This window comes from Dipteris shenzhenensis, chromosome 27 (assembly GCF_047967505.1).
Source record: "Dipteris shenzhenensis isolate YYH24624 ecotype China chromosome 27, Dip_SZ_1.0, whole genome shotgun sequence".
Classification (NCBI taxonomy): domain Eukaryota; kingdom Viridiplantae; phylum Streptophyta; class Polypodiopsida; order Gleicheniales; family Dipteridaceae; genus Dipteris; species Dipteris shenzhenensis.
The window spans coordinates 41,737,467-41,755,911 of record NC_141622.1 but is presented as its reverse complement, the minus strand read 5'-3'; the positions used below and the strand labels follow the sequence as shown (position 1 = coordinate 41,755,911).

General features: G+C 40.9%; 1 protein-coding gene across 1 annotated transcript; it reads left to right on the top strand.

Annotated features, from left to right (window-relative positions):
• Nucleotides 1-16,000: 16,000 nt before the first annotated feature.
• On the top strand, nucleotides 16,001-16,496 carry LOC147884314 (histone H3.2). The gene has a single exon (XM_087398456.1). The coding sequence runs from the start codon at nucleotides 16,086-16,088 to the stop codon at nucleotides 16,494-16,496; it is 411 nt and encodes a 136-aa protein (XP_087254582.1). The 5' UTR covers nucleotides 16,001-16,085.
• The last annotated feature ends 1,949 nt before the right edge of the window (nucleotides 16,497-18,445 follow it).

The window sequence follows — 18,445 nt, the reverse complement described above, 5'->3', positions numbered from 1 at the left end:
TTCTCAATACTTCAAATATGGGATTGCTAAAGCTAAGGGAAACTCTTTTAAATCGATTGAATTACCATAATCCTCAAAAGAGAGTATGGTAGTTTCTAAAGTGTTCACTATATGTTCATATATAGTAGATGTTCTCTAAAATGAGGGTTACAATGATAATAATAAGCAAGTATATGGTTCCATAAATCATAAATTAAGAAATCATTGTATATTCCTTTGAGAAATATACTATCATGGTCGGTGTCAAAAATTATCGCTTGGATTTTTCTACTCATAGGTTTTTGCTCGGAAATTGTGCTCATCCAGTGAGTGGAATACATTTTCCTTGCAATGAAATTATATTTTCTTTATGCTATCTTAGTTTTCCTCATCCACTACTTCAAGACATCCCATGATGTGATCATGCATGTTTAAATAATTTTAAATACACTCTTACCCTTCTTTTGTTTAGGCATAGCTTGCAACTAGAACTTAATAGGTCTTACTAGATGAGAGTACACAAATGTTTTAACAGAATGTAATTATGGCCTCTCTTGGATTTATTTTTGTACCAAATAGCTCCAACTACTACATCCCACTTCTCATACGTTGTTCCCTAATGACATCTAAATGCCTCCTCAACCTTGTGCTTCCAGATAGCTAGTGAGGTCATTGAAGCACTCCCCAAAGTTATCCTCCTCTTCCAAATAGCTAGTTAGGTCATCGAAACACTCCCCAAACTAGGGTGAGTCATTGTTTGTCTCTCCATTGTTAACACTTATTTCATTAATTTTGGACTAGTGATGGGTCCAAATTCGTTTAGATTAGTGCACTGTCCAAATTCATTTTTTGAGGTACTTTTGGAGAAAAAATGAAAAAAAAAAGTCTCTCTTATCCATGAACATACCTATTTATGGGACAAGATTTGCTTCGTATAATATTAATGAGAATCAAACCAAAAGTCTTAGTCAATTACAAGATATAGAGCCATGGATTTGACCTTACCCTAACATACATAGTTCTCGTTTTGCAATGTGACAAAGAAAGGGTTCTCTACCATAAAAACAATATGATACACTACTCAAAATGCAATAAAGCCTAGCCATAATCTTTATGCCTTCATGTATTTATATTCCTACAAAGCTTTTTCTTCTTTTGACCATCGATGCCAAACATGGTTGTGAAAAACCAATGTTGGTGTCCCTCATATTTTGTAGTGTGTGTGACGAGGATTTGTAATATAAAAAGACATGTACATACCTATTTATGGGTAAAGATTTGGTATGGGTCTTGGGTAAAAGGTTATTGAGAGTAATACCAATATCGAAACAGATAAACAGACAGTTCTAAACATTTAGAACTTTGAAATGTCTCCAATGTTTTCAGCATTGTCAGAATATGCATCAAAATGGTTGAAACTACATGCATGAACCTTGCCTTGAAGCAAGAGGAGCCATCTGGCTATTCTTCATGTTGTAAATGGACAGTTCATAAAATAAAGCAATGCTTGATGGTATGTGTAGAAGACAAAATCATTTGCCAATAAATAGTGTCAAAATTTCTTAACACTACACCATTGCCAAGGCTTCTCTTTTTGTGGTGGTATAGGTTGTCTTTGCATCATTGAGTTGTTGATTGGCAAAGTAGAATGGGTAGCCTTTCTTATGTTCACTAGGTTGGCAAAGCACACTTCCAATTTCATACTTGGAGCCATCAATATTATGTACATGAAAATCAATATCCACATACTAAAAATCAATATACCACTTGGGAGAGATAAGGATGGGTGTTGTGAATAGGCGCCACTTTAAAAGCTCAAAGGCTTGGTCGCACTCTTCTACCCATAAGAATTCCACCAATAATTGCAAAGTGGTCTGGCTATTATGGCATACCGCAAGATAATATCCGGCATGTCCCATAAAGACCTATACACCTTTGGAATTTGTAGGAGGAGGAAATTCCATGATTATTTTGATTTGTCCATGTCAGTTGTTGCGATCCCATGTTGAGAAACAATGTGTCCCAAAACAACTCCGTGGATGACCATGAACTAGAATTTTGTTGGCTTTAGGGAGATGCCATACTCCTTGCATTTGATTAGAACTGATTCAAGACATTTTAAGTGATCTTTCTTGTTTGAGTGGATGCACAAGTCATCCAAGAACACCTGTAGGAACTTATCCAAAAATGACTTGAAAGTAGTGAACATGACTCTTTGGAACGTGGCTGGGGCATTACAAAGGCCGAATGGCATGAATCTATTGGCAAATATGCCCCATTATATAGCAAATTCTATTTTTATTTGGTCCTCGGGGCAATTTGCACTTGGTTATAGACACTAAAGCCATCCAAGAAGCTGTATATCTCTGATCCATCCACCTTTTCCAACACTGTTTCTGTAAAGGGTAGGGGATAGTGATCCTTGAACGTGGCAGCATTCAAATTCTTTAAGTTAACACATATCCTTATCTTCTTGTTGCATAGACCATGGTGCCATATTTTGGATTTGTTCTATATGGTCCACATACCTTAGGGTGGGCACCTTCCCTAATAGGTATAGTGTGTATTGCCACTTCTAGTGAAATTCACTTCATTTCCTTGTATGACCATGCTAGGTAGTCTTGATATTCCATTAGGAGTGCTTTTAGCTTTGTTTCCTCTTCTTGTGTGAGTTGTTTCCCAATGAATACCAATTTCTCTTCCTCTTCTTCAAGGCAAGGTTTATCGTGCGAAGTCTTGGCCGGTCCCTCATAGATTGGAGTCTCTCCAATGTTATCGGTTTCTTGCACTTCAGATTCTCTTATTGTTCTTGGCATTGCTATGGGGACACTACCACTGGTGTAGTTCTTGAAGTACTCTAGGACTTCATGAAGATAGGCCTCTGATGGTGTTGAACTAGCCATACATGGGCTATGGTCACTGGGTGGCATGGTATCATTAACCTAATTTTTTAGGATTTTGTATACTTTTTTTTTTGAAGTCTCATTATCTAGCTTCATCCGTACATGTGGCTTAAATCTTCAAAACTTCTTATGTTGGGAACTCTGGGGTAACTTTTCCATTGGCAAGGTGTTCTCAAGTGTAATTGCTCATTTGTTGTGTATACTCCTTCAAGTCCATGGGGGGACCAGTCAAGAGGAGGTGGCTTAGTTTGAGGGGGAGTTGTCTTGGTAAGATACAACTCGACGATCCTAGTTTGGACTCATTTGAACTCGGCCTTGGCTTTGCATGATGATTTCCTCCTCCATCTTTCTTGTGGGATCTTTCGCTACTATTCAACTTTGGAGTTTTAACTTTGGGAAGTTCGACCGCCATTAGGGCATGGAGAATGGCTAAATCATTGTCCAAGACATGGTCTTCAAATTGAGCATTTTTAGCCTCTACTTCAAGGTGCCAAGGAAAATTTGAGTCCTTATTAGAATGTATAGCTTCTTTAGGTTCACTATTCCATTCAAGGTCAACCATAAAAGTAGCAGGGCTACCATGATGATGGCATTCAATGATTCAGAGATTCTCTCCACAACCGTAACACTTGATTGGCACTCAATATGTGTTGGGCCAAACTTAATTCACATTGACATGGATTAAAACTTCTGATCCTTCCACATAGTACATTGGATACTCAGCTTCATACTTGAATTGCAAATCCACTTCCTCGGCTTGTTGTATTGGAACTACCAGAGGAGCTCGATTTGGCGCTCTTGGATATGGTCATGGATTTGGATTTTTGAGTAATTGTGAGACTTGGGTCTAGATGGGAACAAGGTTTGGGGGTGCTTTTGCAAGTGCCGGTTGCTTGTACACTAGGATGGGTGCCGATCGGTATTGTTGAGGTTGGCGCAGCAGGTTGTTGTGCATGTTGAAGATGCAACTAGTTTTGTCATGCCCACCGACTATGCAGATGTGGCACCACAACCTTAGCAGTGGATTGGCTTGTGCATTGATCATGGCTCTTAGGACGGGGCATTCATTTGCTGTATGATTGGCCATGTAGTGTGGAAACCATACATTTTCTCATCATGGATAAGTCTAAGGTGGCGGTGGCTGAGACATGTGAAGCTTTTGTTCCATGGCCTGCATCATTTTTTCTCTTAGCTTCATGGTCATGGCTTCTAGGAGATCTTAATTAGAAGTTTCTGTAGTGGACTTGGATTTTCCCTTTTCAGAGCACTTATCTTGTGGCTCTTCCATCATTTGCTAGTGTCAAAGTCTGTCATGCCATCCTTGATGTCAATGGTTGTTGCATGAGCAGCATTGAATGTTTCATAACTGCTAATTTTTTTCATGTCTTTATGGATTTTCTTTCTTAGGCCTACAACAATGAACCAGGATGTGAGGTACTTATCATTGGGGCATGGGTCGCATTTGGCAATCAAGCGTTTCATCTTTCCTAGGTACGTGCATACATCTTCCCTTTGACATTGTTCGAGCTTTCTCAGTTGCAGGGTGGGATCATCTTGTAGTCTCTCTATTTGGAAGCATCTCTTGAATTCAGTTTGTAGCATGTCCCATGTGGCTCATTCATCCACTAGGAGGTCTAGGTACCATTCAGAGGCTTCATCAGTTAAGGCCATGGGGAGCCATGCGACCTTGGTTTCATTTGATTGATCTCCTCCAACTCGACATGTGACACCAAAATGCTGGAAGAATCTTGCTAGATCACATGGGCCATTGTATTTAGGGAGTTTGAGTTTGCCCAAGGGTTGCCTACCTTGACTGTTATTGTTGTGGCCAAAAATGTTGCGAGGGTTAAGGAAATTGTCCCCATCTGCTTCTAGTTCAAGGTCACCATCATCGCAATGGAGATATGCCATGTTGTGACTTGGAGGAGTCAAATTTATTGGCTGAATTTCAAGGGGTAATTCGGGGAAGAGGTTTGTCAGAGGCATTGGCCGGAGCATAGTTGCATGCAGATTTGTCAAGAGGTGGAAAGGGTGCCTCTTCCGCAAGTGCGGGTGTTGATATAGGTGTTAGGGGAGTTAGAGATGCATTAGTGTAGTAGGGACCATCATGATAATAATGTGCCTAGGATTGTCCCACATGAGTGGGGGAATGTGCCGGTGCAAACGGATCGTTAATCGAAGGTCACATTGGAAATTTATGGGTAAATTAGTGCAAAAAGGGGCCCACATGGGGGTGCACATTAACAAGTTCTAGGGATGCTAGAATGGTGTGTAATAGGATAAAAAATTCCCTGTAGCTTGGTGTTTCTATGTGTGAATTCATGGTTCCGATGGGGTTGAGTTTGGGTTCAAAATGAGCGAGTTACGATCTTGAAAAGTTGTGGGTGGTGAATTAGGGAAAAAAATTAGGCCTTTTTTTGGGGGGGGGTCTTTGGCCTTAAGTGTGGTTTGAAGAGCCACTGTAGTTGACTGACTGATACTAGTTCAGTTATTCTAACTGGCTTAGTTCAACTAACCTAACTAATTGGGCCTAACTAGGTGCAATTAGTCAACTAATGTAGTTAGTTGAACTAACTACAATTAAGACTAATCTAACCTAAGGCTCACCTAACCTAACCCTAGTTAGTCTAACCTTACTTGGATAAGCTAACCTAATGTAGGGGTTTAATCTAGCTACAGTTAGTTTAGGTCATTTTTTAAATAAATATAAATAAAATTAAAAATAAATAAAAGAGAGGGGGGGAGGTCACGACAGAAATTTTCGGTGAAAAATTTCCAGCGAAAAATTTCTATGGTGAAAAAATTCTGGCAAAAAATTCTGGGTGGGGCTGGTGGTGGAGGGAGGGGGGGTGGAGGAGGAGAGGGAGCAGGTGAAGGGCGAGGGGTATAGGGAGTGGAGAGGGGGTTGGGGGGTGGGGTGGACGGGGGTGGTGGTGGTGGAGGGTGGTGGTGGTGGGGGAGGGGGTGGTGGAAACTTGACGGACGAAAATCTTGATGGAAATTCAAAGGGGGTAGGAGATGTGTTAGATATCAATGCTCCACTCTTGTGTAACTACGTGGGAACTAGCTAACTCTACTTGTAAGCCCCCCATATGAGGAAAAGGTATTTGAGTAGCTTGGTTATCCAGTAGGTCCTGGTTTGGACACCAGATGGGGGCCATGTGTGGCCTAATGGCTGGACGACTTCAGATAGAGTTGGCACACTGCCAACTAGGCTACATGCAAGTGCAGGAAGGCATCCCATGTCTGACCGCACTGAGGGTAGATGGAGCATTTCCCAGGGCAACCCACTCTCGGGTTATGGGGCTCGTTTGAAGTCCAAGATGATCTCGGATGGCTCTGGGCTGACGGTAATCGTAGGTTAGTTGCTCTATTCTGCGCCACTATTCTAATGTGTGGTCGGTGGCCTATTTTGGGACCGCCGACCCCCAGTCGGCCATTTGGGGTGAACTGGGTCGATCTCCCAATTGGGTCTAACCGACTACAACTGGTGGCTATATAAGAGCAAGCCCATGAAGCCCATATTCATCATTGGCTATAGCAACCCTAATTCCTTAGCATCCAGCCTCCATCCTCTACTATTTCCAGCACGCCATCGAAGCTTCTCACAAAGGAGCACACGGCTGGGAAGCAGGGCCATCTATTGTATCAGTTCTACAGTAATCAAATTTTTGATTCTCCATTCTATCTGCTTTTCTCTCTTGCATACAAGATCTTGTTATCTGTTGAGCACACACATTGTATTGTTTTCTTACATGATATCAGAGCTTGGGCTCTAGCAAGAAGATTTGGAAGTGTATTTCTATTCGCGAGCAGATTGTGAGAGATGGCCCAACCTACAAGATTGCGAATCTCATCGTTCGGTGAACGGTGAAAGCAGAAAGTTGGATGGCACTAACTATCCACTCTGGAAGTTCAAGATGAAGACCATCCTAACCGCATACGAGCTTTGGGATACTACTACTGGGGTGGACCTGAAGCTAGTTGCGAGACCGAATCAAGCCAATGCAACACAACAGATAGTACCAATTGCGGATGAGATTCTCGCGTGGACAAGAAGAAATGCAGATGCGCTGTATTCTATTGTCTGCAGTGTAAGTGATTTTATCATGGCGTTAATTCAACATGTCACCACAGTGGAGGAGGCATGGACAGTCTTAAAAAATTAATACGAGACCATGAATCAAACATGGATTTAGAATTTGGAGACTCAACTCGCGAACGAGAAACTATCTGAGTCTGAAATGGCAGAGAAGTTCATCACCAAGGTGAAGAATCTGCACGATCAGATGACTACGATTGGCATCACCATCACCGACGAGAATCTAGCACGAAGGTGCATACGGATTCTCCCACCAAAGTACTACGGTCTTGTTATGACACTGAATACGCAAACAGAAATCCACCCCTCAACTTTGAGGATTTTAGTGCGATGCTTTTGGAGGAGGAGATGCATCAAAAGACGAGGACTGGAGAAGATTCGGCTTTCTCGGCTCGATCAAAGAAAGGTAAGGGTAAGGACTCTAGTAACCCATCTTCTTCTGATGATAAAAAGAGAAAGAAGAAGATCAAGTGCTTCTATTGCAACAAGGCAGAGCACAAGCAGAATGAGTGCCGAAAGAAGATTGCAGATAAGAAGAACAGAGTAAAGAAAGAGTCCAGCAACAGCGCGTAGGCAGTACCAATAGAGCTATTCATTGCAATAGAGGAGATTTGCATGGAGGCAGTTCATGTACCAGCAGATGAGCCTTGGATTATTGACAATGGTGCATCGCGCCACATGACGAGTCAGAAGGATTGGTATACCTCTCTACGTCTGGTAGGGAATGACATCCTAGTAGCAGTCGGCAATGATGCAAAATGTCTAGCAAAAGGAAAAGGTATGATAGCTCTCAAGTCAGATGGAGTTGTAAAACAGTTGTCCGATGTTCTTTATGTGCCAGATATCAAGAGGAACTTGTTGTCCATTTCTACGATCACGGATCGGGACCTCAAAGTTCACTTTGATAAGAATGGCGCACAGATTTTGGATCTTCAAGGGAAGGTCATTGGTAAAGGTACACGGCACAACAACATCTACGAACTCTCAGCTTTCAGTGCTCGAGCCGATGTGAGTGTAGCACTAAGCTGTGGCATGAGAGGCTTGGTCATCTAAACCTTAGTTCTTTAAAGGAGATGCATAAAAGTGGAATGATTGCAGATCTACCAGAAATTATCTGCTCGATGTATGTGAAGCTTGCATGATGGGCAAGCAGCATCAGTAGCCCTTTCCTAAAGAGGCCAGCAGGGCAAAGGCTCCTTTGGAGCTTGTTCACATGGACGTCTGCGGAAAGATGGAGACGGAAGCTTTGGGTGGTTCCTACTACTTCATGACACTGATCGACGACTACAGTAGAAGGATATGGATATACTTCTTGAAGACTAAAGATGAGGCTTTTAGTAAGTTCAAAGAATGGCATGTAATGGTCGAGAAAGAAACGAGGAGGAAGGTGAAGAAGTTGAGATTAGACAAAGGCGGTGAGTTCACATCAAGTGAATTCAAAAGTTACTGCAAAAACCATGGGATCAAGAGGCAAAAACCCCTGCCACATACACCACATCAGAATGGAGTAGTAGAGCGCAACATACGTGTAATCTGCAAAATGGGAAAGAGTATGATGAAAGGGAAAGATTTGCCAAAGGCTTTCTGGGCTGAAGCATGTAACACGACAGTTTACATTTTGAATCGTAGCTACACGAAGGTTGTGAATGGGATGACTCCACTGCAAGCCTTTTTCTAGTAAGAAACCTTCAGTTGCACATTTCAGAGTTTTTGGATGTGATTGTTTTGTGCATGTCCCTGATGCTAACAGGACCAAATGGAAACCGAAGAGCCAGAAGTGTATTTTCTTGGGCTACAGTGAAGAGGCGAAGGGTTACCATCTCTATAATCCTATTACCAAGAAGGTAATAGTAAGTCATGATGTGGTCTTCTTAGAATAGCCGCATCAATTGGAGGAGGATGCTTCCTTCCCAGACAACCAAGACCAGGATATCCATCCAGTACAACCACCAATAGCAGACCGAACTCCCCCAATGGTGCTTGGGAGGATTCAAGATAAAGAAGAGGAAGAAGAGCCTGCAGAACCACAACGGCAACAACCATTCTTGAAGTGGGTAAAGCAGCTTTTGGATGGCAAAGAACCTCCAACCATTGAGGAGGAACCATCCGAACACCGCCGGTCCAAGAGATTAGAGGAGCAAAGAAGGGCACAGGAACACTTGGTCAACTACGCTTTGATGACAGAGGTGATCCATGCTGAAGAACCTAAGTGTCTTGAAGAGGCACAGGGTGATGATAGGTGGATGGAGGCTATGCAGTCAGAGTATGGCTCCATAATGAAGAACAACACTTGGGACCTTGTGGATCGACGACCAAAACACAAGGTAATCAGCATCAAGTGGGTGTACAAGACCAAGTACAAGTCTAACGGCATGTTGGATAAGTACAAGACTCAGCTCGTGGCAAAAGGATTCGCATAGGTACATGGTTTTGATTATCAGGATACTTTTGCTCCCACAGCTCGACTAACCACAAGTCGCAGTGTTTTGGCTTTAGCAACATAGGGAAGTTGGCCCGTGTTTCAAATGGATGTAAAATTTGCCTTTTTGAATTGCGATCTCAAGGAGGAGATATACATGGAACAACCACTAGGTTTTGTGATCCCCAGTTCAGAAGGTAAAGTCTGTAAACTAAAGAAGGCACTTTACGGGTTGAAACAGGCCCCACGAGTGTGATACCAGTGGATTGATGCCTACTTTCTACAAAACAGGTTCAGGAGGAGCCCATCTGATGCAAATTTGTATATCTACAGAGGAGGAGGTAGGTGTATGATCGTGGTCCTTTATGTGGACGACCTTGTCATGACTGGGAACCATGAAGAGAAGATCTCGTAGACAAAGTAGTTGCTAGGAAGAGAGTTTGAAATGATAGATGCATTTCTGTTTGGGGATTAACGTTTGGCAAGAGCCAAAACAAATCTTCATCTCACAGCTGAAGTATGTTGGAGAGATACTGAAGGAATTTGGCATGGCTGAGTGCAAAACAGTTGGCACCCCTATGGAGGTTGACTTGAAGCTCTCAAATGAGGATTCATCACCACTGGTGGATGAAGTGAAGTACAAAAGGCTTGTGGGCAGTTTGATTTACTTGTGCAACATGTGGCCGAACATCAGCTTTGCGACTGGTGCACTAAGTAGGTTTTCCAATAAACCCCAGGAGAACCATTGGAGGGCCGGGATGAGGGCCGGGATGCGAGTGTTGAAATACATCAAATGCACACTTGATTATGGCATCACCTATACCAAGGGCGACACCTTGACCAAATTCTATGACTCGGATTGGGCAAGAGACGTGGACGGCAGGAGATCAGTGATAGGTTACTGTTTCTCACTTCGATCTGGAGCTGTGTCATGGGTCAACAAGAAGCAACCCATAGTTGCTCTTTCTTCTACCGAGGCTGAGTACAAATTAGCATGTTTTGCTTCTTGTGAGGCAGTATGGTTGACGAGGATTTTAGGGGACATGGGTGCAGTGCAGAACAAGCCTACATAGTTATCATGTGACAATCAGAGTTGCATGGCAATTGCAAAGAACCCTATGTTCCATGCTCGCACAAAACACATTGAGATTCAATGTCACTTTATATGTGAGCTCATCATGGATGGAGAGGTCGACTTGATGTACTGTCCGACTACAAAGAATGCTGCGGACATCTTCACGAAGGCTCTTGGAAGAGACTTGCTGGAGAGGCATCTTCATCGACTTGGCATTGGGCCGAAAAAGCAAGTTCACTTGCGGTGGACATTGAGGGGGGGTGTTAGATATCAATGCTCCACTCTCGTCGTGTAACTATGCGAGAACCCACTAACTCTACTTGTAAGCCCCCCATATGAGGAGAAGGCATTTGAGTAGCTCGGTTATCCAGTAGGTCCTGGTTTGGACACCAGATGGGGGCCATGTGTGGCCTGATGGCTGGACGGCTTCAGATAGAGTTGGCACACTACCAACTAGGCTACATGCAAGTGTGGGAAGGCATCCCATGTCTGACTGCACTGAGGGTAGATGGAGCATTTCCTAGGGCAGCCCACTCTCGGGTTGCAAGGCCCGTTTGGAGTCCCAAATGATCCCGGATGGCTCTAGGCCGAATGGCAACCGTAGGTTAGTTGCTCTATTCTGCACCACGGTTCTAACGTGTGACCCCTAGTCGGCCGTTTTGGGTAGACTGGGTCGGTCTCCCAATTGGGTCTAACTGACTACAACTGGTGGCTATATAAGAGCAAGCTCGTGAAGCCCATATTCATCACTGGCTACAACAACCCTGATTCCTTAGCATCCAGCCTCTGTCCTGTACTGTTTCTAGCACGCCATCGAAGCTTCTCACATAGGAGCGCACGGCTGGGAGGCAGTGCCATCTATTGTATCAGTTTTACAGTAATCAAAATTTTGATTCTCCATACTATCTGCTTTTCTCTCTTGCATACGAGATCCTATTATCTATTGAGCATAGACGTTGTATTATTTTCTTACAAGATGATCACCTTCAACGCTCTCCAAATTCATTCTCGATGTAACTTGATTGTTGAAGGCGAATGGACGGTGGGTGGATGGCTAGGTTATAGCTCTATGAGAAGGGCTCGAAGCAACTCGATGATGAGGATGGTAGTAGGATGGTCGTCGATGGAGAGGGAGGAGGGTCTTCCATAGGGCTTGGAATGGGGAAGAGGATGGAGGCTAGATGTGGAAGAAGAAGAATGACGGGTTGGAGTGGGTTTTTATAGGAATGATTACTCAGACCCGTCTACGACGATGGGGTTGTTCCCAATTTTATAATGTTGCAAGTGTGCAATCGAAACCTTTGATATGGCAATGCTTGTATTTTATATTTTATTTTGGCCTGGTAAGTTTGTTTTTTAACTTTGCCATTGTGAAGCTTATTATAATTTCTTTAATTAAGAAAAGTTTAAAAATTATAAGATTGCATATTTTATAACTTTGTTCAAGCCCATATATTAAAAAATTAGATTAATTTCCAAAAAGAATAATTTGAAGTACCTTTACATAAGTTTTTGCAATATATTGATTTTTTTTCAAACTTTATGTATTTTTTTTAAAAATGGTATCTAAGAAAGGCATAACATTTCATTATGCAAATTTATGGAAAAAATCAATTTTATTTCTGTATTATTTTAAATTTAAAGTTCATCTTAATATTATCTTAATCCATGTAATACAAAAGATAGATGCATCAACATAATTTTATTTAATTAAAATTAAATATTATAAGAGAATATTTCAAGTACATTTTCATTTATAATAATGTTATTTTTTGAAGCTAATAATATTTTGTATTTAGATATTTAATAATAAATCCTACGATGCATATTATGAATTAGTCAATCATATATTTGCTACGATTAATTATATTTTTCTTTCCTTGATTGAAGTCCTTGTAGTCATTGAGATGTTTCATTAAATTATGAATTCATTTATTTTATCCAAGATGAAAAATATTAACTTAATATATTGCTTAAAATGTTAATTTTATGTAATGTGTTGATGGAATTTTGATTAAAGATCTTGAACCTTGCTTTTAAGATCACTTATTCAACAATTCTGATATGCTATAAATTCTGTATGGCTTATCTTTTTTTTTTTTAATACGTTTTTAATGCCTTGCTTATTCTTTTTACGTTTAATTGTAAATATGTATGTTGCACATATAGGGTCCTTTCTATATCCCAAAATTTGTTGATCTCCTTCTTCCCCTTAGATAGACAACATTGCCTAGACGGAAACTACAACATAAACTACAACTCTTCGGAAGCTGAGACTGCCTAGCCTTGACTCGCTGCCTTCATTTCGACCAGCAATTTTGTATTACAGTACATTGTGTTCTAGCCTACGATGCTTCTTGGACGATGATAGTCACAAGAGTTTGGCAGGACAATAACTAGTAACACTATATCTAGACGCAAAGTGCATTTTGGAGTAGTCTTGAAGGCCATATGCCATTTTGGAGTAGACTTGACGGCTACATCCCATCTGAACCTTATATGTTCATCAATGCTTGGGAAACGCTTGAGAACAATAGCTTATAGTGAGCCTTATGCAAGAGCAGTGGCTTATCTAGTGACATGATAATCACAATGTTCGAAGGCATTCCCCAAGTCTAGATAAGCTACATGATAATCACAATGTTCAAAGGCATTCGCCAAGTCTGAGGCATTCCCCAAGTCTCTTACACTGTACCATGCTTTGGCTCTTGCGTAGAGTTACTTTGGCCCTTGATAGTCACAAGAGTTTGGCAGGACAATAACTAGTAACACTATATCTAGACGAACAGTGGCTTATCTAGTGACATGATAATCACAATGTTCAAAGGCATTCCCCAAGTCTAGATAAGCTACATGATAATCACAATGTTCAAAGGCATTCGCCAAGTCTGAGGCATTCCCCAAGTCTCTTACACTGTACCATGCTTTGGCTCTTGCGTAGAGTTACTTTGGCCCTTGATAGTCACAAGAGTTTGGCAGGACAATAACTAGTAACACTATATCTAGACGCAAAGTGCATTTTGGAGTAGTCTTGAAGGCCATATGCCATTTTGGAGTAGACTTGATGGCTACATCCCATCTGAACCTTATATGTTCATCAATGCTTGGGAAACGCTTGAGAACAATAGCTTATAGCGAGCCTTATGCAAGAACAGTGGCTTATCTAGTGACATGATAATCACAATGTTCGAAGGCATTCCCCAAGTCTAGATAAGCTACATGATAATCACAATGTTCAAAGGCATTCGCCAAGTCTGAGGCATTCCCCAAGTCTCTTACATTGTACCATGCTTTGGCTCTTGCGTAGAGTTACTTTGGCCCTTGATAGTCATAAGAGTTTGGCAGGACAATAACTAGTAACACTATATCTAGACGCAAAGTGCATTTTGGAGTAGTCTTGAAGGCCATATGCCATTTTGGAGTAGACTTGAGGACATCCCATCTGAACCTTATATGTTCATCAATGCTTGGGAAACGCTTGAGAACAATAGCTTATAGCAAGCCTTATGCAAGAACAGTGGCTTATCTAGTGACATGATAATCACAATGTTCGAAGGCATTCCCCAAGTCTAGATAAGCTACATGATAATCACAATGTTCAAAGGCATTCGCCAAATCTGAGGCATTCCCCAAGTCTCTTACACTGTACCATGCTTTGGCTCTTGCGTAGAGTTACTTTGGCCCTTGTGGAGACTTGATCTTATGTAGACTTGCTCCTACAGGATACCTCCCTTCCAAGTAGGTTGAATTTCCAATTAGACTTGCCCTTATGGTTACATGCCTTTCCAAGTAGTGTGGGAAGCATGGATTTCGGCAGAACTATGTTTTATAAGGATGCTTTTTATCTGGTATATGCATGTATAAGTATTTTCTAATGGTTTGATAAAATAGAGGTGCATCCTCATCATTGAATATTGAGAAATGGCTAATGGCATAATAGGCATATCAGGTAGAAATCTTTGTTTTGTTTAGGACTTGGAATAGAAAAAGATGGAGTCTTCCTATATAATCTTTGAATGGAGACCCTTTAGGGCAATTTTATGACACTCTTGGCTAGTTCTTTGCTAGAATTGGAAATGGTTGGGCCATCCATTTATTCTATTGGAATTCTCATAAGTAGGTATTTGGCAGATTTAATACTCCAAGATTTACTGTTAATGGGAGTAGATTTCCCTTTAAAATATTCTATTAGGCATTTGGAATTTTATTGCATTCATTTTAGGACTGAGAGGCATTCACAAGGGCTAAGCATCTCAATTGTCTCACTTAGATTGGGATAATGATGGAGCTCTTGGCCGTATATTCCTTTTTTACAAAATTAAAAGGATTTGGATGGAGAGAGCAGAAGGGTTAATGCTTTAAGAAATCAAATAAAGGAGTGCTCTAGGTGGATTTTCTTGGGAAAATGCCTTAAGTTGTATTTTAAAGGAGAATTCTTTTGCATATTACTAGTGAATTTTATATGGAAAGGAAGTTTTTACACCCTTGGCCAGATATTATTTGTTAGCTAGAATTGAAAATGGTTGGGCTAGATGTAGAAATCTTGACTTTGACTATTCATCTCTAACCAAGCTCACAATGTGGCCATTGTGATTTTATCTCATGAGAACTTGTATGGTAATAGGTACACTTTACACTTTATGCTCTGATATTTCCCCCTAAACCATAATTGGTGAGAGCTGCCAATCATGATTGGCATGATTGGCAACTCTCCCAACAATGAACAACTTATGTTCCCTTTGTTCATGATTTCCCCCTAAGCCATGATTGGTGACAGCTGCCAATCATGGATTCAGGAAAAATAGTGGACAAAAGGAATAGAAGTTGTTCATTGTTGGGGACACCTAATCTCGAGGTATTACACATCTTGACCACGCTTTATAGAGCTTGGGAGATTGCTAGTAAATCTAAATGAAGATATAATGAGCTAGAAGATTGGCAAGAAGTTTTGTGTGAAACTACCACAATTCTGCTTTCCAAGCGCACACTTTTTTTTTTGGGGTGAAAATGCAAAGCGTGCACGCACACACATTTTTTTTTTGTGGAATCTCTCTCTCTCTCTCACACACACACAAAGTATATCCTTTAATTAAAAGACACCACGCACACACTTTTTAAAAAAAGTGAAAACACACACACACACACACACACACACACACCGTAAATGAGCTAGAGCTTCAACTACCAAGACCCTCGTGGGTTCTTGATGGGGGAGGATGGATTGTGTGTGTGAGAGAGAGAAAGAGAGAGAGCCAAAAAATAGAGAGAAAAACGAGATCCAACAAGGAACCAATGTGGGGTTCAATGAGAAGGCTAGCGCGGATACGCAGCATCGCAACCGTCCAAACCACCAGGAGCAAAGATCGTAGCCATTGATCTGGAATTGGATGGAAGGATCGGAGCCGTCCATAAAAAGAAGCGGGGAGGATCGGAGCCGTCAAATTCAAAAATTTGAAAGTTGGCGCCACATCTTCAATATAAAAGCATAAGCATTGTCCGCCATAGTTGCAGTTTCAGGCTTCTGAAGTTTTCAAGCTTCTACCTCTGCCTGCTCTTTGATTTCAATCTCCCCCCATCTTGCCTCTCAATCTCCTATCTGCTTTCGTCATGGCTCGTACCAAGCAAACCGCTCGTAAATCCACTGGCGGTAAAGCCCCCCGCAAGCAGCTCGCCACCAAAGCCGCCCGTAAATCCGCCCCTGCTACCGGTGGCGTCAAGAAGCCTCACCGGTTCCGCCCCGGCACTGTCGCCCTTCGCGAAATCAGAAAATACCAGAAGAGTACCGAGCTTCTCATCCGTAAGCTTCCGTTCCAGCGTCTCGTCAGGGAGATCGCCCAGGACTTCAAGACCGATCTGCGGTTTCAGAGCTCTGCTGTGCTCGCTTTGCAAGAAGCGGCTGAGGCCTACCTCGTTGGGTTATTCGAGGATACCAATCTTTGTGCTATTCATGCTAAGAGGGTGACCATCATGCCCAAAGACATTCAGCTGGCTCGCAGGATCCGTGGAGAGAGGGCTTAGGTTTGGTTTTGAAGCCTTAAACGGTGCATATCTGCACCACCGCGGTGCTTGATTTTATCTATGCACTTACTTCTGAACCTGTCATTTCATGAGCCTTATCTCTGAGAATTATGCGTATTCGGGCTTTAATCTGTGTTATCTATCGAATAGCCTTGTACTGCGGACAGTTCCTTTGTCTGGGAGATTACAATTTAATTTTACATTATCATAAGTTTACAAGAAAAATTGCTTTAGATGAGTCTTTGTACAAAGGAGTTTGTTGTAGCCTTTTCAATAAATGGGCAATCTTGCTTTGGATGAGTGAAGTACAAATAGGCAATCCTAACATTTGCTTGTTTGAATGTTTGATTTGTTGTCACTTGTCGCTTGAGTGTCATCTTCATTCACTCTTATCGTCACCTTCACTCTTTATTGATGCTTGAATGGTGTTATCATGGGTATTTCTCATTTGTGCTATCTCCTTTTACTTCCTCCTTAGTAAATATCTTTAAGAACTTTGTAACTTGCAAAATGATTGGTTGTGATATTTTTGTTTTTTCTTCTACATTATACTTCATGTGCTTCTTTGTTTTCTTTGTTCTTGATGTCTAGGATATTATGAATGTCTCTATGGAAAGCTTTGAAAGTGCTTCATGGTTTGGGATCCATTTCTTTTTCAGACAATTAGTATGTAATGTATTGTTATCATGGTTTTCCTTTCTACTTGGGGGCTCATACCATGTTGCTATAAATGTTGTAGCTCTCCCTTGGTCATCCATGCTCATGTCCATCACTTTTGTAACCTTCCATTATTTTTGTAACCTAGAACTCCACGTTCTCATGTTTATTATTTGATGGTCGAACTTGCAATAAAATAATGGATGTTAATGTCTATTTGTGGCATAAACTCTCTCTTCTTTGGTTCATCATATGGATGTGGTAGCAGCAACGATTCAAACTCATTTTCAAAGAGACCACAAGTTGGGTGTAAGTTGTTACTACTAACATTGGGCCAAAATGAAGCCATTCTCTCTTAACATCATTTTCTTGCATTTTTCCAACTTGGTTATTTATCAATTGGTAGGTCTTCCTAATTACAATAGTAGCATTGTGTTTCTTTCACGAGGACTTTTAATTTCTTTTAACATTTTCTTTGTATATAATGAAAGATTTAAAGCCTTCTGTTTTACCTTTGGATTTCTTGCTAAACTCTTTTATAGGATCCCATGTTGGATGGATTTCTTTAATCAAAATTGAAGTTAAGAGATTGTAAGGTTCTTCAAGTTTTCATCTTGTATCATGAGAATAGTGTTGATATTGCATCATTGGTTTTTCATCTTTTAAGAAAAAGGAAAAGTAGTGTGGAGCACTATGATCCATTAGGGTGTTACCACCTTTTTGTATAAAAGGCTCTTCCAATCATATAATCTTTCATCCATGGATCATACTGAATCTTTCTTATGGCCACCAACTTGTCTCCTACATTTTCTTCTTAAGTCATCTATCATCTCTATGTCCTTGTGTTTTAGCTCTCTTAAGAGTGTGCTAAATACTTGATCGATATCTTCATGTGTGTGCCCAATCAATAAAAACCCAACTTTAATCTCATTGAAGATTTGATGAGCGATTAGCATTGAGAAAAATGCAAAGAAGAGTATATTCTTATTCTCTTGTCTGTAATTGTTTGTTGATATTCTCTTATTTATTGGTAGGTGACCTTTTTTTTGCATGTACACTATGAATTGCCTTCATAACAGATGTCACAATCTGATTGCTATCGTGTAGATGCAAGGAATCAATCCATATGTCTACAAAAAACTTATATCCATGCACTAACACCACATAAATGTGTCTTCAAAAAGTACTTTCCTTGTAGCTTAGGTGGAGTGTTAACGAATCTAGGTAATGTTATATTCAAATCCATACCATCTACATTAACGCACATCTACTCATTTAGATGAGAAATAGCT

Bases quoted from the DNA above. Each gene is read 5' to 3' on its own strand.
- LOC147884314 (XM_087398456.1), top strand. From the start codon at position 16,086: ATGGCTCGTACCAAGCAAACCGCTCGTAAATCCACTGGCGGTAAAGCC.